Source organism: Sceloporus undulatus, chromosome 1, assembly GCF_019175285.1.
Source record: "Sceloporus undulatus isolate JIND9_A2432 ecotype Alabama chromosome 1, SceUnd_v1.1, whole genome shotgun sequence".
NCBI classification, from domain to species: domain Eukaryota; kingdom Metazoa; phylum Chordata; class Lepidosauria; order Squamata; family Phrynosomatidae; genus Sceloporus; species Sceloporus undulatus.
In genome coordinates, this window is record NC_056522.1 from 170,441,651 (window position 1) to 170,463,738 (window position 22,088).

General features: G+C 45.2%; 2 protein-coding genes across 2 annotated transcripts in view; one reads left to right on the forward strand and one right to left on the reverse strand.

Annotated features, from left to right (window-relative positions):
• Positions 1 to 2,908, reverse strand: part of COL4A1 (collagen type IV alpha 1 chain) — a 207,521-nt gene extending 204,613 nt beyond the window's left edge. Inside the window, 1 exon segment of the mRNA XM_042445763.1 lies at positions 2,751 to 2,908. Within this exon segment, the coding sequence (XP_042301697.1) occupies positions 2,751 to 2,837 (87 nt within the window). The 5' untranslated portion in view covers positions 2,838 to 2,908.
• COL4A2 (collagen type IV alpha 2 chain) overlaps positions 2,909 to 22,088 on the forward strand; it is a 225,032-nt gene continuing 205,852 nt past the window's right edge. Inside the window, 3 exon segments of the mRNA XM_042445762.1 lie at positions 2,909 to 3,099; positions 4,033 to 4,123; positions 5,465 to 5,525. Coding sequence (XP_042301696.1) covers positions 4,080 to 4,123; positions 5,465 to 5,525 — 105 coding nt within the window. The 5' untranslated portion in view covers positions 2,909 to 3,099; positions 4,033 to 4,079.

The following is a 22,088-nucleotide window of genomic DNA, read 5'->3' on the forward strand; positions in this document are numbered from 1 at the left end:
CAATTAATGCAAAATCTAAACCAATTTTAAAATCTGCAGAAACCAAGAGCAGAGATGAAACCCATCTTGACCAATAAACAACTGTATGGGTTAATGACATACTGGGCAAATCTGTTAAACTGAGAAAAGTGTCTACTTGGAAAGGATCAAATAGGGCATCAGGTGTACCTTCCTGGGGAGGTCATTTATCGAGTATGCTTTGATTGAGATTTCCTGCAGAGCTGGACTGGATGGCCCTTGTGGTCTCTTCCAACTCTATGATTCTATGTGCATCACAACAAATAAAACTCTCTGCCTTGTCACCACCCATCGGACTTTAAAATGGCAAAGGACACTCAAAGGGCTATGGTAATTGGCATAAAATATTAGGCATGCTATAATAGAAGGCAGTCCCAAATTATTTAGGGCCTACATGCAGTACCCCCAATAGTGCCTAGTCCTTCAATAACCTATCTGTTGTTTTACAACAATCCATATTTCCAACACAAAACATGTTTCAAGCTCTCTCTAAGGCAATGGTTCCCAACCTGTTGGGTCACGACCCCTTTGGGGGTCGAACGACACTTTCACAGGGATCGCCTAAGACCATCGGGAAGGTTTCCAATGGTCTTTGGAATCGAGGCCATCAGTTGGGAAGGTTGAGAACCACTGCTCTAAGGCATGGATAACTGTGGCCAGGCTCTCTCTGTCCAGCAAAGGTCACAGCCCTCAGTGAGAAGAAGGTGCTGAATCCTACAAAAGCAATCTCCCCATCAAATGGGAGGTCTTGTCCAATCTGAATCCTCAAACTGCACGGCAAGGAGACTTCTGAAGACTAGCCACTTTTCTGATAAAAAGGGGGTGAACTGCGTGTCCTGGTCACATATCCCCACACTGTTTCACATTGGAAAATAACAAGTTTTTCAAAACCAGAAGTGGACTTTTGGTCATCTCTCGGGAGAGGTTCCTCTCTTTTGGCAACCTTGTGGCCCATGGGGGATCTCAAGGGCAGAAATGTGGTCCCTAGACCAACCAACCAAAGTACTTTAGGGAAGTGCAGGTCGATACAGGACAGTATGAATGTCAGTTTCCTGACATTCAAAACATGACAAAGCAAAACACAAAAAAGTGGAATCTCCCTCCTGTCTGAACTTAACTTCAGTTTATTGTCCCTCATCCAGTCAATTACTGATCACGACACCAATTTGAAATTCCTAAATTCAGTTTTGGATATTGAAATGAATTAAAAATGTTCCACAGTTGAAAGAGAGTAATTGGAAGATCATCAATACCTATTGGTTGAGAAAGATAACAAGCCTAGAAAAGTATTAATAATATGTATGTATATATGCCTGTAAGCTTGTATGTTTGTATGTTTGTAAGTTTAGAATCTGTTCTTATGTTTAATATGTTTAATAAAATATTATTGAATAATAATAATAATAGTAATAATAATAATAAATTTTATTTTTACCCTGCCCCTCCCTCAGGATCAAGGCGGCTTACAATACAATAAAAACAGTATAGTGTCCCACAGTTGCATCTGAGGAAGGAAACCAACATGTCTATAAACCAAAACATTTAGTCCCCATTGTGAGAGAGCTCTGGGGCCGCAATAAACTACAATTCCCAGAATTTCCTAGCACTGAACTAGAGTAGTTAAAACACTCTCAAACTGGATTATTTCTGCAGTGTGTTTTGGACTTATGAAAACATATGGTACAACTTCTTTCGTTCATTTAAGTCCAAAACACACTGCAAAAGTAATCCAGTTTGAGACCACTTTAATTGCCCTGGCAGACATTTCGAGACATATGCAAACAGTTGTTAGTGTCAGCTCCTTTGGGAACTCTTCCTGGGCAGGAGGCTGAAATGGAGGACAGGCAGGTCCTGGGAAAGAAAGACCTGTCTGACCCACAACACACCCCTGGTAGTCCATGGGCTCCTTGGCCAGGCTCCAAAGAGAGGACTCCAGGGCAGAAGGCTAAATGTCTGGGAACCTTGGTCCCCCTCTCCTCACCCTGTCCACAATGTGCTCCTTAGTGATGCTCCAAATGAGGACACATTGAAGAATCCCTCCTGGAGAGCAATAATAATAATAATAATAATAATAATAATAATAATACGTTTTATTTATAGACCGCTATTCCGCAATGATCATAGCAGTGTACAGTAAAAATTGCAATAGAATACAATACAAAATACAATGAGGAGGACAGGTCCTGGGAAAAGGATGGGGACCTCTGGCCACCCTGCATGGGCTTCTTAGTGATGCTCCAAATAGAAGACCTTTGGGAATCCCTCCTGGACAGAAATGGAGGACGTGTCCTGGCAAAGGAGGAGAAGGAGGAAGGCCTCTGGGCTCCAGTCCTGCTGCAAGTGGAGGACATGGCGGGAATGGGATACCCCCTGGAAATAGAGGACAGGTCCTGGCAGAGGAGGAGGAGGAGGAGGACCTCTGGTCCCCCTGTCCTTAAAGTCTTTCATGTTCCTTTGGGGATCCCTTTGGGCAGAAATGGAGGACAGGTCCTGGCTAAAGAACCTCTGGTGGCTGTGGGCTCCATGCGTTTCTAGAGGATGCTCCCAATGGGGGAGGATTTGGGGATTCCTCCTGGAGAGAAAGGAGGAGGGCAGCTCCCGGGAGAAGAGGGGGACCTTAGTGATGCTCCAAATGGGGAAGAGTTGGGACTCATTCCTGGGAAAGAGATGAAGGGGACAGACAGGTCCTGGGAAAGAGGAGGAGGAGGAGGGCCCCCCGAGCCCCTACTCACCGCCGCCGCCTGGGCCGTCCTGGGGCTCTCCAGGAGGAAGAAGAGGAGGAGGAGGAGGAAGGCAGCCAGGGGCAGCGCAGCAGCCATCCCTTCGGAGTCCCGCCTGAGGCGCTTCTAAGCCGCGCCAGAGACAAGGACTTCTCAAGCCCGGCTGCCCAGGGGTCCCTCCCTCCCTCCCTCTTTCTTCCCGGGCCTCTCCCCGCCCCTGAGAGGGAGGACAGGGGCAGGCAGCCTCCTCCGGCCAGGAACCCTTCCTGCCTTCCTTTCTTCCACCACTTCTCTCCCTGACTCCTCTTCGCCCACCGGGCAGCCCTTCCGACGGCCCCGAGCAGGATTCCCCGCATGGAAGGCGAGTACCTGGGACACCCTCTTTCCCTCCTTCCCTGTCCTCCATTTCTCCCCCCCCCCCCTTGGGAGCATCACCAAGGAGCCCTTCAGGACCAGAGGTCCTCCTGCTCCATTTCATCCTCTTTCCCAGGAGGAACCCCCAAAGGCCCTCCCTTGGGAGCACCTTTGGAGAAGTCCAGGCAGGCTGGCCAGGGGTCCTCCTCCCCCTCCTCCTCTTCCCGGACCTGTCCTCCACTTCAGGTCCTCCCTCTGGAGCGGGGGGGGGGGTGAAAGAGAAGCATGGGTCGGGAGCTTTTCCCTGGGAATGCCTCCCCTTCGGCCCCAGGCCCCTCTCCAGAGGCTGCCCTTCCCTTGGAGCTAAGGCCCCTGTCTGTCTCTCGGCCCTGGGCCCCTCCACCTGAGGCCCCTGGGCTCTGCCTTCCTTGGGAGCCCAGGCCAGGCCTTGCCCTCAGCCCTTGCTCCTTCCCGGCCCTCCAGGGCATAATAATCATAGCCAGCTCTTGGAAGGCACACAACACAATACAACACAACACACAAATGGCTCCTCCAAGGCGCACAACAGCCAACCTTTGTTGTGGCTGTTATATGCCTCCAAGCCCTTTCCGACTTTTGAAGGTGATTCCACCACAGGGTTCCAGATTGGTTTGCCATTGCCTTCTTCTTCTTTCCCTGAGGAGGCTGAGAGTGTGTGACTCACCCAAGGTCACCCAGTGGGTTTCCATGGCTGAGCAGGGATTCAAACCCTGGTCTCCAGAGTCGTAGTCCAAACCACTCAAACCACTACGCCATGATGGCTCCCAGCATAGTCCCTGGGGGGAAAATGGAATATGTAACACTTCTGTGTGGAGGTTGTTGTTGTTGTTATATTATTATTATTATTATTATTATGCTTTATTTATATAGCATTGTTAATTTCTCTTTCTCTGTCTCTCAGGTTTCTAAGGGCGCCTTCCAGAAGAAGGAAGCAAGGACCAGGCAAACATGGGAAGTTCACGCCATTTCCATTTAGGACACTGGACTGGGCAGTAAGTACTCCGCATGGTCAGTGTCACCGCTCCAAGCCACTCCTCAGGCCCTTCTTCAGTCTGCAGTTACTGGGGGCGAAGGACGGGGGAGGGGAAAGCATTTTGAGGCTCTCCAGAGTCCAGAAGAAGTGGCATGGCTCCTTTAGTAGCTGGCAAATGATGCATAGAATCATAGAATCGTAGAGTTTCAAGAGACCGCAAGGGCCATTCAGTCCAACCCCCTGCCATGCAGGAAATCCAAATCAAAGCATCCCCAGCAGATGGCCATCCAGCCTCTGCTTAAAGACCTCCAAGGAAGAAGACTCCACTACACTCCGAGGGAGTTTGTTCCACTGTCGAACAGCCCTTACTGTCAGGAAGTTCCTCCTAATGTTGAGCTGGAATCTCTTTTCCTAGAGCTTGCATCCATTGCTCCAGGTCCTAGTCTCTGGAGCAGCAGAAAACAAGCTTGCTCCCTCCTCAATATGACATCCCTTCAAGTATTTAAACAGGGCTATCATATCACCTCTTAACCTTCTCTTCTCCAGGCTAAACATCCCCAGCTCCCTAAGGCGTTCCTCATAGGGCTTCATGGTTTCCAGACCCTTCACCATTTTAGTTGCCCTCCTTTGGACACACTCCAGTTTCTCAATGTCCTTTTTAAATTGTAGTGCCCAGAACTGGACACAATATTCCAGGTGGGGCCTGACCAGAGCAGAATAGAGTGGCACTATTACTTCCCTTGATCTAGACACTGTACTTCTATTGATGCAGCCTAAAATCGCATTGGCCTTGTTAGTGGCCGCATCACACTGTTGACTCATGTTCAACTTGTGGTCTACTTGGACTCCTAGATCCCCTTTCGTTCAGCCAGGTGTCTCCCATCCTATATCTGTGCATTTCATTTTTCTTCCCTAAGTGTAGTACCTTACATTTTTCCATGCTGAAGTTCATTTTGTTAGCTTTGGCTCAGGTTTCTAGTCTATTCAGATCATTTTGAATTTTAATAATAATAATAATAATAATAATAATAATAATAATAATAATAATAATTATTTATGTACTGCCCAATCACTGGGAATCTGGGCAGTTTACAACAGAGGGGATAATAGATGGTTTCCTGCCACAGGCTTACAATCTAAAAGACACAACACAAAAGGAGAAGGGAATGGGGAGGGGATCAGGTCAAGCATTCTTCTCTCCCTCTGAGGCCTGGACCAAGGCAGATGGTCCTGTCCTCTGTCCTCCTCCTAGTTTGGTGTCATCTGCAAATTTGATAAGTATGCCCCCAATTCTGTCATCCAAGTCATTGATAAATATATTGAATATGCAAACCGTATTTGTTTGTTTGTTTCTGTACAGGACATTGCCAATTTTGGTACTCCTAGAACTGACTATCTTGCTAAGTGGCAAAGTGGAAGCTGTAAGTAAACCATCATCTTGTTCTTGGAAAAATATGTTATCCCCCATGGACATATTCTTCACAGTTATTTTGCATTTAAGCCATTGCCAACATTTGCCATCTTCTCTGTTGGTTTTGAGCAAACATTGTTGCTTAAAAAAACCAACCAGGTGGTATACTATAGAATTTCTACTATAAAACACTATGTGTGAGTGTATACATTGGTATCCACTGGGACTTGGCTCCAGGACCCCCCCCCCCCATTGATATCATAATCCATGGATGCTCAAGTCTCATTAAATACAATGACATAGTAAAATGGTGCCCCTTATATAAAACAGCAAATCCAGTTTTGCTTTGTAGAATTTATATTTTTTAAAATATTTTCAATCCGTGGATGCTTGAATCCATGGATAAAAAATCCATGGATACTGAAGGCCGACTGCATGCGTGTAGACAAACAGGTGCAAAAATATTGCTTGGAGATTATATGGAGAATATTCTTTAAGGCAGAAAATAGACTAAAATTACTTCCTGAATGGTTTGCTGTAGCTCAGCATGGATTTCCAAATGGACTGTTTTTAGCCATGGCAGCCGCATAATGATCATCCCTAAAGGATACTGCTAGAATGAATGTAATCACCAATGGATTTTTGCATGGAAGGCTTGTAAGCTCTGTTCAGTTCTGGTACTCAGAACAATTCCCCATATACCTAGTTTGGTTCTGGTTGGTGAATTTTAACATGCTAATAAAACACCATTCCTGCCACAGGTCAGCTTGAGTAATTTTTGAATCTAATAAATGTTGTCTACTGTTTTTGTCAGTGTAGAAACAAGTTTCAATCTTCATTTAAAAGTGGTATGTTTGATTTTTTTTTTTGTCCATTTAACATTCCGTGTTTGATTTTATGCAATATTGCTGGTCACTATTATATAAAATAGCAATCTTTTTCTCTAACAGAATTTATTTTAAATAACTTTCTGGTATTTATTTACCTTAACTCCCATCCATAGTTTTATTTTTATAAAATTAAAAATTCTCCAGCTGTAGTCTAAAGATATTTGCCAACAGCAGGATAATATAGGCATGGCAACAAAAGTGCTATAGTCAGTGGCATCCCCATCCCCACCCCTGGTGTCACATGGTGTGTGTGTGTGTGTGTGGGGGCTTCCTGGGAATGGGACTTCTGGAAGCAGTGGGCTCATTCTCCTCCTTGGCCTTCCCTGAGGCACCATTGTATGGGGTGGCACATACGATCTTCTTCAGTGCTACTGTGTCATTCTCATGAAAAGAGCAAGGCAGCAGCACCAAGGGCGGGAGGGTGCTCTTGGCCTTCCCCGGCACCACTGTCCCGTTCTCCTGCAGCAGCATTGAGGTGGGGGGAGTGCACTCAGACCTCCTCAGGGCAGCGACTCCTAGATGGGGGGGGGGGCGTGATGGGCCTTCCTCAGTGCTGCCACATTCTACCTTTTTTGGCGCTACCATGTCGTCATCCTCATGAAGAGAATGAGGCAGCAACAACAAGAGAGGGTGCACGTGACCTTCCTCGCTGCTGCTGTGCTGTCCTCACATGAAAAGAACAAGGCAGCAGCACCAAGGGGGGATGCACTTGGACTTTCCTGGTTTCACCATGTTGTCCTGAGGAGAATGAGGCAGCAGCACTGAGGTGAGGGGCACACTCAGCCTTAATCAAGGCAGTGGCACTAAGGTGGGGGAGGTGTGTGACCTTTGTCAGTGCTGCTACTTCGTTCTCCTCATGAGAATAAGGCAGCGGCACTGAGGTGGGGTGTGTGCAGCCTTCCTTGAGGCAATGGAAACAATTTGGGGTGGGGCACTCTCAGCCTTCCTTGGTGCCACTGCATCATTCTCCCCATGAAAAGAACAAAGCAGTTCACTGGAGGGCATGCATTTAGCCTTCCTCGAGGCAGTGACACTGAGATGGTGGTGCACACTTGGCCTTCCTGGGTGCTGCCATACCGATGCAGCAACACTGAGGTGGGGGGGGGGAACCAGGAGTCATCACTCTTCTGAGATGTCACCCAGTGCAAGCCGCAGCTTCCACATCCCCATAGTGACACAATTGGCTATAGTAGCTAGGATTGTGGCATTCTTGAGGGCACAGGGACCATAAATGATGTCCATGTGAGTCAGTGCAAGCCTTTGTACTGGAGGGAGTTTCCCAGTACAGAAAAACATATACCAGGCCATGTTCCCATTCCCCACACTCAATACAAGATTTCTGGCTCTCACAGACCTGTAACTTCTTCTTTAAGAGGCTCATTACCTGTATTAATGGCAACCGTTTGAACCCTTTATCAATATAAAAGACCCCTGTCAACAACCTCAAACACTCACACTCCAAACTCCATTATGGTGAAGACCAAAGAGCTGTCGAAGGACACCAGAGACAACATTGTAGACCTGTACCAGGCTGGGAAGACTGAATCTGCAGTAGGCGAGCAGCTTGGTGTGAAGAAATCAACTGTGGGAGCAATAATTAGAAAATGGAAGACATACAAGACCACTGATCAACGCCTTCGATCTGGGGATCCATGCAAGATCTCACCCCGTGGGGTCAAAATGATCACAAGAATGGTGAGCAAAAATCCCAGAACCACACGGGGGGACCTAGTGAATGACCTGCAGAGATCTGGGACCAACGTAACAAAAGCTACCATCAGTAACACACTACGCCGCCAGGGACTCATATCCTGCAGTGCCAGACGCATCCCCCTGCTTAAGCCAGAACATGTCCAGGGACGTCTGAAGTTTGCTAGAGAGCATGTGGATGATCCAGAAGAGGAGTGGGAGAATGTCATATGGTCAGATGAAACCAAAGTAGAACTGTTTGGTAGAAACACAACTCGTTGTGTTTGGAGGAGAGAGAATGCCGAGTTGCATCCAAAGGGCACCATACCTACTGTGAAGCATGGGGGTGGCAACATCATGCTTTGGGGCTGTTTCTCTGCAAAGTGACCGGAACAACTGATCCGTGTACAGGAAAGAATGAATGGGGCCACATATTGTGAGATTTTGAGTGCAAACCTCTTTCCATCAGCAAGGGCATTGAAGATGAAACGTGGCTGGGACTTTCAGCATGACAACAATCCCAAGCATACCGCCTGGGCAATGAAGGAGTGGCTTTGTAAGATGCGTTTCAAGGTCCTGGAGTGGCCTAGCCAGTCTCCAGATCTCAACCCCATAGAAAACCTTAGGAGAGAGTTGAAAGTCCGTGTTGCCCAGCAATAGCCCCAAAACATCACTACTCTAGAGGAGATTTGCATGGAGGAATGGGCCAACATACCATCAACAGTGTGTGCCAACCTTGTGAAGACTTACAGGAAACATTTGACCTCTGTCATGACCAACAAAGGATATATAACAAAGTATTGAGATGAACTTTTGATATTGACCAAATACTTATTTTCCACCATAATTTGCAAATAGAATTATAGAATCATAGAATCGTAGAGTTGGAAGAGACCACTAGGGCCATCCAGTCCAACCCCCTGCCATGCAGGAAATCCAAATCAAAGCATCCCTGACAGATTGCCATCCAGCCTCTGTTTAAAGACCTCCAAGGAAGGAGACTCTATCACCCTCTGAGGAAGTGCATTCCACTATCGAACAGCCCTTACTGTCAGGAAGTTCCTCCTAATGTTCAGGTGGAATCTCTTTTCCTGTAGCTTGCATCCATTGTTCCGGGTCCTGTTCTCTGGAGCAGCAGAAAACAAGCTTGCTCCCTCTTCAACATGACATCCTTTCAAATATTTAAACAGGGCTATCATATCACCTCTCAACCTTCTTTTCTCCAGGCTAAACATTCCCCAGCTCCCTAAGTCGTTCCTCATAGGGCATGGTTTCCAGACCGTTCACCATTTTTGTCGCCCTCCTTTGGACACGCTCCAGTTTCTCAATGTCCTTTCTGAATTGTGGCTCCCATAACTGGACACAATATTCTAGGTGGAGCCTCACCAAAGCAGAATACAGTGGCACTATTACTTCTCTTGATCTAGACACTATACTTTTATTGATGCAGTCTAAAATCACATTGGCCTTTTTAGCAGCTGCATCACACTGTTGACTCATGTTCAACTTGTGGTCTACTTGGACTCCTAGATCCCTTTCACACGTAGTTTCATTCAGCCAGGTGTCCCCCATCCTATATCTGTGCATTTTATTTTTCCGCCCTAAGTGCAATACCTTACATTTCTCTGTGTTGAATTTCATTTTGTGAGCTTTGGCCCAGCTTTCTAGTCTATTCAGGTCATTTTGAATCTTGATCCTGTCCTCTGGGGTATTAGCTATTTCTCCTAATTTGGTGTCATCTGCAAATTTGATAAGTATGCTCCCAATTCTGTCATCCAGGTCATTGATAAAGATGTTGAATAACACTGGGCCCAGGACAGAGCCCTGTGGGACCCCACTGGTCACTTCTCTCCAGGATGAAAAGGAGCCATTGTTGAGCATCCTTTGGGTTTGGCTAGTCAACCAATTACAAATCCATGTAAAAGTTGCCTTGTAAAGCCCACATTTTACAAGCTTGTTTGCAAGAATGTCATGGGAAACCTTGTCAAAGGCCTTACTGAAATCAAGATATACTATATCCACAGCATTCCCTTCATCTACCAAGCTGGTAATTTTTATCAAAGAAAGAGATTAGATTTGTCTGGCATGACTTGTTTCTCTGAAACTCATGTTGAGTTTTTGTGATTATGGCATTGCCTTCTAGGTGTTCACAGACTCTCTGTTTAATGATCTGCTCCAGAATCTTTCCTGGTATTGATGTCAGACTAACTGGATAATAATTGTTGGGATCCTCTTTTTTCCCCTTTCTGAAGATGGGGACAACGTTTGCCCTCCTCCAGTCTGCTGGGATTTCTCCTGTTTTCCAGGAGTTTTCAAAGATTATTGCCAATGGCTCCGATTAATATCAGTTCTTTTAATACCCTTGGATGGAGTTCATCTGGTCCCGGAGACTTAAATTCATTTAGATTAACAAGGTGTTCCTCTACTATCTCTTTACTTATTCTGTGCTGAAATTCTCCTATTCTGTCCTCTGCTCCATTATCCTCAGGTTGAGCACCCTTTGCCTTTTCTGAGAAGACTGTTGCAAAGAAGGTGTTGAGTAATTCTGCCTTTTCTCTGTCCCCTGTTAACATTTTGCCATCCTCTCGACGCAGTGGCCCCACCATTTCCTTCTTCTTACTTTTGCTGCAGACATATCCCAAAAAGCCCTTTTTGTTGTCTTTAACCTCTCTAGCAAGCCTGAGTTCATTCTGCGCTTTAGCTTTTCTGACTTTACCCCTACACATGCCTGCTATTTCTTTGAATTCCCTTTTTGTGATTTCCCCCTTTTTCCATTTCTTATACATGTTCCGTTTCAAACTCAGCTCGGTTGAAAGTTCCTTAGTCATCCATCCTGGTTTCTTGAGACACCTCCCATTTTTCTTTTTCACTGGAACTGTTTGAAATTGTGCCTTCAGTATCTCCCTTTTGAGAAAGTCCCATCCGTCCTGAACTCCTTTATCTTTTAGTATTTCTGACCATGGAATCGCCCTCAATACTTCTCTAAGTTTACTGAAATCCGCTCTCCTAAAGTCTAGGATCCGTGTCTGACTCTGCCTGTCTTTTCCTTTCCATTGTTTAACAAACTCCAGAAGAACATGGTCACTTCCACCTAATGATCCCACCACTTGCACCTCATTAACCAAGTCATCCTTGATGGTTAGGATCAGATCTAAAATAACTGACCCCCTTGTTGCCTCTTCCACCTTTTGGACAATGAAATTATCTTCCACGCAAGTGAGGAATTTGCTAGACCTTGAGGATTTTGCTGATTTTGACTTCCAGCAAATATCAGGATAGTTGAAGTCACCCATCACTACTACATCTCTCTTTTCTGACTGTGTGGTCACCTGTTCTAGAAAGATATCATCCACTTCCTCAGTCTGACTTGGGGGTCTGTAGTAGACTCCCACCATAGCATCCTTGTTGTTTTCCTCCCCTTTAATTTTTATCCAGATGCTCTCTGGAAATAAATTCTTTCCAAATCAAGACAAAGTGATTGTCTGGATTTGTTTTCTCATTTTGTCTCTCATAGTTGAGGTCTACCTATGATGCCAATTACAGGCCCCTATAATCTTTTTAAGTGGGAGAACTTGCACAATTGGTGGCTGACTAAATACTTTTTTGCTCCACTGTAGGTGTAGGCCCAGGTCCCTTTCCTGAGCACCTGGAAGGCAGACCCTTTGCTTAGAAGAACTTGTCAGAGACTTGGCTGGGGGAGATGCTAGCAGGCAGTAGATCTCTGAAATGGCTGCAGCCCCAGTCTCTGGAGCTTGGCAAACAGGTACAGCCAACAAGGGTGTTTAACAGGGAGTTCAGTGCCTAATTAAGACAGTTGGATATGGACAGGAAGGGAGCTGCTGTAGTCACTTGCACCAGCTGTGGTATGTTTATGTTCTTGCTGAAAGATGTGGATAAAATAATAATAATAATAAATTTTATTTATATACCACTTATCCAAAAGATCAAAGCAGTTTACATAGAATTAAAACCAAATTACAAACATATCATAAAATAGATAAAAACCAATAAAACAATGTACAATATACAGATATAAAAACAATCATTGAATAGGGTGAGGCAGAGAGTCGATGGGATCAAGTACATAACTTCATTTTCCAGGAGGGAAGGCTTTACAGAAGAGGAAGGTTTTAAGCCTCTTTTTAAATGCTTCTAGGGAGGTGATCAGACTGAGCTCCTCGGGGAGACTATTCCAGATTTGTGGGGCCGCTACTGAGAAGGCCATCTGGGATGTAATAACATATTTAGAAGGTGGAATTTCCAGCAAGTTCTTCCCGGTTGTTCTGAGTGTGCGGGGCGGATTATATGGGGAGATGCAGTCCCTCAAGTAACTCGGGCCCAAGCCATGTAGGGCTTTATAGGTAATAACCAACACCTTGTATTGTGCTTGGAAATAGGCAGCCAGTGCAGCTCTTTCAGAATAGGTGTTATATGGTCAAACTTGGAAGCACCGGTGACCAATCTGGCTGCCATATTTTGTACTAACTGAAGCTTCTGAGTTTGGTACAAGGGTTGCCCCATGTAGAGCGCATTACAGAAATCTAAGCGAGAGGTTACCAGAGCATGTACCACAGTTTCAAGGTCCCTTTGACCCAGGTAGGGTCGCAGTTGGCATATCAACCGAAGTTGATAGCAAGCACTTCTGACCGTGCAAGTTGGTATCCCTGTTGGGAGAGAAGGTTCAGCAGCTGGAAATCCAGATATATACAATTCAGCACATTAGGAAGCAAGAGGTTTTCCTGGACAAAACAGAATGCCCAGATGGGGAACAGATGAGGATGTTTCTGGGGAGGAGAGTTCCAAAACAGCAGGTAGACAGTTGGTAGAATGTGACACACAGAAGTAGAAAAAAGAGGGATCATTCTGTGAGCTTGCCGCCAAAAAATCAATTTGGGTCTCTTTATCAGGGACGTAGCGGGCGGGGGGGGGGGTTTCTGAGTCCCGGCCCCCCCCTTCAACAGGAGGAGAGAAAAGGGCGCTTGTTGGAGCGCGCGCATACACGCTTGCAGCCCCAAACAAACGCCAGGGCCTACTTGCTCTTGCTTTCCTCTAGGCTTCGGGAGGAGCAGAAGTGGTGCCTTGGCGTTTGTTTGGGGCTGCAAGTGTGTACGCGCGCGCTCCAACAAGCGCCCTTTTCTCTCCTCCTGGCCCTGGCAAAGCCAGGAGGAGCACAAGTGCCACCCCTAAACTTTTTGCAGGGCCTGAGAGGGAGGAGCCAAAAAGCCCTGGAGGAGAGGGAGGAGGGGACAAGAGGCTGCATCAGGCTGCATCCACACTAAAGAAATAACCAGGTTTGGCAGCGATTTAAGTTTTTTGTGGCTCATGGCTATAGAATTCTGAGAGTTAGAGTATGTTCTGGGGTCCAGATATCCAGGCTTGACCCTCTTCTGGCTCATGGCTGTGGAATTCTGGGAGTTAGAGTATGTTCTGGGGTCCAGATATTGAGGCTTGGCTCTATTCTGACTCATGGCTATGGAATTCTGGGAGTTAGAGTATGTTCTGGGGTCCAGATATCAAGGCTTGGCTCCTTTCTGGCTCATGGCTATAGAATTCTGGGAGTTAGAGTATGTTCTGGGGTCCAGATATCCAGGCTTGACTCTCTTCTGGCTCATGGCTGTGGGATTTTGGGAGTTAGAGTATGTTCTGGGGTCCAGATATTGAGGCTTGGCTCTATTCTGGCTAAAGGGGGGAGGGATAAAGTGTTTTTAATTGTCATATTTTATATTTTACTGTTGTTAACCGCCCGGATTGGTTTGCCAGAGGGCGGTATACAAATAAATATTATTATTATTATTATTATTATTATTATTATGATGGCTATGGAATTCTGGAAGTTAGAGTATGTTCAGGGGTCCAGATATTTCTGGCCTCCTTTTATAGGACACATCCTACATATCAGACTTCTGCCCAGAAGGAATTTCAAAAATCCTCATTTTTTGTAAGATGACCAGATGTCCTCCTTTTCTAGGACGTGTCCTATGTTTCAACCTTCTGGCCAGGATGAATGTAAAAATGTCTTCCATTTTTGGTAGGATGACACACGTCCTCCTTTATCCAGGATATGGCACACATTTCAGCCCTGCCCAGGAGCAATGTCAAAACATCCTCCATTTTACCAAGGTGACCAGACGTCATCCTTTATCCCCGGACACGTCCTACATTTCTGCCCAGGAGGAATTTCAAAACATTCTGGTTTGTTTAGAGAGTGTGCCTTTTCCAGCCTTTCCTTGAGGCTGAGAGTGTGTGACTTACTTGCCTAGTGGGTCTTCTTGGTTTGTTCAGAGAGTGTGCCTTTGCCAGCCTTTCCTTGAGGCTGAGAGTGTGTGACTTCCTTGCCTAGTGGGTCTTCTTGGTTTGTTCAGAGAGTGTGCCTTTGTCAGCCTTTCCTTGAGGCTGAGAGTGTGTGATTTCCTTGCCTAGTGAGTCTTCTTGGTTTGTTCAGAGTGTGCCTTTGCCAACCTTTCCTTGAGGCTGAGAGTGTGTGATTTCCTTGCCTAGTGGGTCTACCTGGTTTGTTCAGAGAGTTTGCTTTTGTCAGCCTTTCCTTGAGGCTGAGAGTGTGTGACTTACTTCCCTAGTGGGTTTTCTTGGTTTGTCCAGAGAGTCTGCCTTTGGTGACTTGGGTGTGTGTGAGTGTGCGCCTTCAAGAGGTTTTCTTGGGAGGTTTGTTCAGAGAGGGTTTGACTTTGCCATCCTCTGAGCCTGAGAGAATGTGACTTGCCCAATGGTTTTCGGGGATTTGCCTTCACCTTCCCTTAAGGCTGAGAGAGTGTGACAAGCGCTGTGATGTCCCTTGTGTGCCACACCATTTGGACATGGTGCATGAGCCACGTCATTGACACGTACCCATGTAAGATATTTAGCCTTCTCTGTTGGAGAGAATCAGATTTTCATTGAATCCTGGTCTCCAGAGTCATAGAATCGTAGAGTTGGAAGAGACTGCAAGGGCCACCCAGTCCAACCCCTTTATTCTGCCCTGCAGGAACTCTCAATCAAAACATCCCCATTGACAGATGGCCATCCAGCCTCTGCTTAAAGACCTCCAAAGAAGGAGACTCCGCTGCACTCCAAGGAAGGAGTGTGTTCCACTGTTGAACAGCCCTTACTCTCAGAAAGTTCCTCCTAGTCTAACACACCTCCTATCCAGGAAGAATGTCAAAATGTTCTCCATTTTGAGCATGACTGAGAAACATGAATTTATATTGTTTTTTATTAATGTTTTTGGCTTTTAGTTGGGTGTGTTCTCCATTTTTGAACATCTTACAATTTGTCCTACATTTTGTCGTGCATCATGCCCTACATTTTTCCTACATTTTGTGTCTTGGGGGGGGCTCTTAGCCTCTCAAAACGGTGGCACTTAGTCTGGACCCCCCCTTCCTAAAATCCTGGCTACGTCCCTGCAGGGATGATGATGACGAGCATCAGGGCCAGTCCTCAGGGTGAGTGGAGGAGACCTTGATAGAATCAGCACAGGGAATGGCCATTGCCAAGCTTCAGAAGAGGTGTGTAGTGGTGGTGGTGGACTCCTTGCTGAGGGGTAGAGAAGCAGTGGGCCAGACAAGATGTCTCAGGAGATATGTTGTCTCCCTGGGCAAAAATCCGTAATGTGGGACAGTGAGGCTGACAAGACTTGCCAAGCTTACTGACCACTATCCCTTCCTTTAGGCCCATATGGGAACCAATGATACTGCAAGGCACAGCCTTCAGAATATCATATGGGATTATATCCTCTGGGTAGGAAGCTGAAAGAGCTGGATACACAGGTTATAATCTCATCTCTTCTCCCAGTTGTAGGGCATGTATCCAGGAAGAAAGAGGGAATTAGAGAAGGTGAACAACTGGCTCCGACCACAGATGATACCACTGAGAACAATTAGGATTGATCAAGAGGGCTTTAAACTTATGTGGGGGAGGGAGGCAGTATTCTGGAGGGCAGGAGTCCATCAAGGGCTGGGGATAATAGCCAAACTGTTATAGAGAGAACAAGGCAAATAGTTCAAGGACCCAAAAGTGGAAGGGAAAAAAACTTTACATAGACAGCTAGAGGGGATGTCCCACGGTCTTATATGTCTCTACACAAATGCACAGATGTTACCAAGTTTGGTTTTATATAAAATTTTGCGTACATGCGGTCTGTGCTATGACCCCTGACTGACCTTATAGGAGACCCGCCATTAACCCAAGAGTGGAGAGACCATGTAGGCAGCTCACCTGACTCAGGCAGAGCCCCTAGAAAGAGCTGGAATTGGGAATTTCCATAGGAAGTTTGGGAGTTGCCAAACCAAAATCGCCTCTGCTAGCCCAAGGAAGACAATAGACTTGGCTTCTCACTTAATGGGCCAGTGATCAGCTTAACGGCTCAGCAATCAAGTCGGCTGCCCCTCCAAATTGTGTCCTGACCTAATGCATTGTGCAAACACATTACCTGCTCTCGGCTTAACAAAGCCCAGGCAATCAACGTCTTTGTCTAGCAAGTCCAATAGCCCCAGGATACGTTTCCCCCTATATTAACCCTGGGTTTTCAGACCCTCTCCAAGCTTGGAGCTGAGCTGAACTCTGAGCTAAAGCTGTATGCTAGAGCTGCGCTTATACTGTCACTAGGTTGCCAAATTGGTTAACACCAGTTTGAACCTTACTCCTTGCTCCCGTGGCCCTCTCCCCTTCGCTCCTGTGGCCATTAATCAGTCCATCCAAGCTGCATCGGACTTCCAGGAGAAGACTTCTAAGGTAATATTTCCTAGCAGTGCCTCTCAAACCCATCTCCCTGAACTCACCCCTCCCCTGCTACAGCATTAAATGTGTGCGTGTGTGTATGTTTCCCCCTTTTGCTGTGCTTGAATAAATGTTATTAGTTTAATTTCACCTAGTTGGTATCAGCGTCTCTTTCTCTTGGTGGTGTACTGGCGACCTCTGGTATACACTTTGGGACACGATCCAGGCATGTGGTATTGTTAGGGCCACCTCTCGGCAATATTTTGAGCTAATAAGAATTCCACTAATTCGATTCTTCCTAACACAGAGCACGGGAAATAAACAAGATGAACTTGAACTCCTAGTAGAACAAAGTCAATATGATATAATAGGCATGACTGAAACCTAGTGGGATGAGTCTCATTATTGGAATGTAGAAATAGAGGTGTGTATTCTTTTAAATAAGCCAAACAGGAAATGAGGAGGATTGTCTACACCTGTGAAGAGATCCAGGACTTCAATCCTGGAAGCCAGGTGAAGAGCGTCTGGATAAAAATTAAAGGGGAATGAAACAACAGGGATGTTATTGTGGGAGTCTACTACAGACCCCCAAGTCAGACTCATGAATTGGATGATGCCTTTCTTAGATCACTACACACTCAGAAAGGAGAGGTATACTGTAGTAGGGATGGATGATCTCAACTATCCTGATGTTTGCTGGAAATCAAATTTAGCCAAAAATGGAAGATCCAGCCTTAAATTTCATTTGCCTGCCTGACAGTTTTATTGTCCAAAGGATGCAAGGAAATCAGCTATTTTAGATCTGATCCTAACCAACAGGGATGACCTGGTTAATGAGGTGCAAGTGGCAGGATCCTTAAGTGGGAGTGATCATGTTCTTCTGGTGTTTGTTTTACAGTGGAAAGGGGAAACCAAGCATAGCCAGATATGCATTTTAGATTTTAGGAAAGCTGATTTCTGTAAACCTAGGGAAATACTGGGTGTGACCCTATGGAGGGACATAGCCAGGATTTTGGGAAGGGAGGGTCCAGACTAAGTGCCACCATTTTGAGAGGCGAAGAGCCCCTCCCCCCCCAGACACAAAAAGAGGGCTGAGCGTTTACCTCACGATGGCACCACTTTAACTTCCGTTATGGCTCTGTGCTATGGATTCTTGGGATTTGTAGTTTTGAGTAGCTGTTTAGCCATCTCTGTCAGATGCCACAACAAACTACAAATCCCAGCATTCCACAACATGGAGCCAAGGGCAGTTAAAGTGGCATCAAATTGGCTTATTTTTTCAGTGCAGATGCAAACTAAGTCCTTCCTCTGAAGGTGTTTACATCAGATAAATTCAACTCGATAAAGCAAATCGGCACTACAATACATAAATTTCACAACTCACAATTTCATACAATATATTAATTACTGGTCAATTATAAAACAATATAAAATTATTATTACAGTCTATGTGCACATCATCCCTAGGAGATAAACATTTTCAGGGTTCAGTCATAATAGATCAGGTGGGTAGTTTATAGTTTAGACAAAGTAAATTTATAGTTTAGACAAAGCATGTTATCCCTTTGATAAAACATGATTTGCATTGTTTGGCAATTTCATTTATTTTAACTTTCATACTAAAAAATGCTTAGCAGATATGTCACAATTGCTCATTATAGTGCTGAAAGTGCTGTAAGTGCTAAAATACATGTATTAAATACTGGGGAAAGTTTACATTTTTATTATAATTTATTTTATTTAACACTCTAAGAAGTTTGCAACCATCAGCAATTCTAGTGCAATTTCAGGTGCAATAGGAAATTCTGGGATCTCTGTGGAGCTGTTAGTGTAGATAACTTTGTAGGTAAAATACATGCATACTTTGGATAGGACATAGGAAAGAATCTCTCTAAAATTTACGTCATTTGTTTCATTTTTAGCAAATTGCCCTCAGCTCACTGTCCCCAGAAGTCAGGGTTTTGTAGCAATAGCCTCTTAGCTAGTGGATGGTTGGATGGGGGATTCTAGAACCCATAGCCTGACATACATAATACCATCCTCCTCCAAGCCCCCAGTGGGTCTTGGTGGATCATCTCATTGGTTTGTTTATGGAGCATCCTGGGGTGGCCTTGGTCACTAAAGAGGGTAGAAGTGAATGTCAAACTGCACAATGAAAAAAAAAAGACATATGCAGGTGTGAAGTGGACTTTTGACTGTCACCAACAACTTTTGACTGTCACCTTTCTAGCCAGGTTAATATAGGCAGGCCCCCAAACACTTAACAAATCTTCTGTTGTTTGGCATCATGAATACATGATGGTGGTAGGAAAGTATTCTTTTGCTGCCGTCACCACTCACCAGAATAGGCTTATAAATTTCAACTGGTCTTCAAGTTGACACCTGACTTGACAATAGTAAATGCAAAAAGGATCTAGGAGGCACTCACTTCCATGCCAGCATTCTCTTAAGATGCCACCTACAGGTGCTGGTGAAATGTCAAACTCTTCCAGAACATGACCACACAGCCTGAAAAACCCATAAAAAACTATGGATCTGGAAGTCTTAGTAGATTGAAAGCTGAACAGCAGCAGCTAAAAAAAGCCAATATGATCCTAGGCTGTATCAGTAGGAGTGTAGTGTCAGGCCAGTGATGCCCAAACTTTGGCCCTCCTGGTGTTTTGGACTTCAACTCCCAGAAGCTCTAGACAGCTTGCCCAACAGCCAGGAATTCTGAGAGCTAAAGTCCAAAATATCTGGAACATCTGGAAGATCAAAGTTTGAAGGAGGTATCACTCTATTCTGCTTTGGGCAGACCTCACAATTCAAGAGGGATACTAACAAGCAGGAGTGTATCCAGAGAAGGGCAACTCAAATGATGAAAGATCTAGAGGCCATGCCATTTGAGGAGTGGCTTAGGGAGGTGGGTATGTTTAGTCTGGGGAAGAGAAGGTTAAAGAGTGACATGATAGCCATGTTTAAATATTTGAAGGATGTCACATTGAGAATGGAGCAAACTTGCTTTCTGCTGGTTCAGAGACTAGGACCCAGAACCATGGACACAAGCTGCAGGGAAGGAGATTCCATCTAAACCAGGGGTAGGCAATCTTTTTGAGCCGGGGGCCGGGTTGTTGTTCCTCAGACAACTGGAGGGCCGAAGCCAAAAAATAAATAATTAAATATATTTGTAAAAAAATTAAATATATAAATAAACCAGGACAAATGTAGGACAAAATTTTCAAATGGAGGACATGCGAAAAAATTTGCTGCTTTTAAAAAAAATGTTAATAAAAATGCATGTTTCTGAGGCTTCTATAGACAATTGCCCCCAAAAGGCCCTGGCGGCAATCGGCGGCAGGACCGGGCTGGGGCCGGTCCCAAGGTCTCGCCGGGCCGCATCCGGCCCGTGGGCCGCAGGTTGCCTACCCCTGATCTAAACATTAGGAGGAACCTTCTGACAGTAAGAGCTGTTTGACAGTGGAACATACTCCCTTGGAGAGTGGTGAAGTCTCCTTCTTTGGAGGTTTTTAAACTGTGTTTGGATGGCCATCTGTTGGGGGTGCATTATCCCTAGCCAGCATATCTAGGGATGATGGGAGTTGTAGCCCAGCACAGTTTGTAGTCACCTGTTTAAGGAAGGCTGGATGCTAGTAATCTCACCAGTTTGTTTTTCATTTATGCTGGGTTGTTCAGATTTCTCTTTCTGCATTCCTTTCTCAGGTCCCCATCCTATTCTTGCAGAGGGATTCACTTCCTAATTTGACTCTAACTGATTTCCAAAACCTCTGTTTCTCATCATTACATTGCAGCACAGTTTCCTAGTGTATCAGTCTCTGGAACATTATACTGGCTGTTCTCTCTCCTCAGGATTTATTTATTCATTCACTTAACCTTATATGCAGCTTTTTGAACTGCAGGTCCATAAACGGCTGAACACATAATTTAAAACAATGATGATGTTCTTATTGAGGGATTCTCATCAGTTATTATTTCTGTTTTCATAATCGACAGTCATACTAGTGACTATAAAAGGAAAATTCTACTCTCCCCTTTGCTACAGAATGTATTAATACATGTAGCCAAAAGAAAAGGACCCTGGAGGTGCAAATTTGTCTTTTCCATTTGGCCAACTGAGCCATACAAGGTTAAACAGCTGACCTTATTTTATCAGACTGGTGGGAGCTAGTGCCTGCCATTCAGATCAGACAGATGTTAAAAACATCCTCATTATGAATCTGTTTATTTTTCCTTCTGAATATAGAATCATAGAATCATAGAGTTGGAAGAGACCGCAAGGGCCATCCAGTCCAACCCCTGCCATGCAGGAAATCCAGATCAAAGCATCCCCAGCAGATGGCCATCTAGCCTCTGCTTTAAGACCTCCAAGGAAGGAGAATTCACTACACTCCGAGGGATTGTGTTCCACTGTCAAACAGCCCTTACTGTCAGGAAGTTCTTCCTAATGTTGAGGTGGAATCTCTTTTCCTGTAGCTTGCATCCATTGTTCCGGGTCCTGTTCTCTGGAGCAGCAGAAAACAAGCTTGCTCCCTCCTCAATATGTCATCCCTTTAAGTATTTAAACAGGGCTATCATATCACCTCTTAACCATCTCTTCCCCAGGCTAAACATTCCCACCTCCCTAAGTTGTTCCTCATAGGACATGGTTTCCAGACTCTTCACCATTTTAGTGCCCTCCTTTGGACACGCTCCAGTTTCTCAACATCCTTTTTAAATTGTGGTGCCCAGAACTGGACACAATATTCCAGATGGGGCTTGACCAGAGCAGAATAGAGTGGGACTATTACTTCCCTTGATCTAGACACTATACTTCTATTGATGCAGCCTAAAATTGCATTGGCCTTGTTAGCTGCCGCATTGCACTGTTGACTCATGTTCAACTTGTAGTCTACTTGGACTCCTAGATCCCTTTCACGTGTAGTTTCATTCAGCCAGGTGTCCCCCATCCTATATCTGTGCATTTCATTTTTCTGCCCTAAGTGCAGTACCTTACATTTCTCTGTGTTGAGGTTCATTTTGTTAGCTTTGGCCCAGCTTTGTAGTCTATTCAGATCATTTTGAATGTTGATCCTGTCCTCTGGAGTATTAGCTATTCCTCCTAATTTGGTTTCATCTGCAAATTTGATAAGTATGCTCCCAATTCTGTCATCCAGGTCATTGATAAAGATGTTGAATAACACTGAGCCCAGGACAGAGCCCTGTGGGACCCCACTGGTCACTTCTCTCCATGATGAAAAGGAGCCATTGTTGAGCACCCTTTGGGTTCGGTCGGTCAACCAATTACA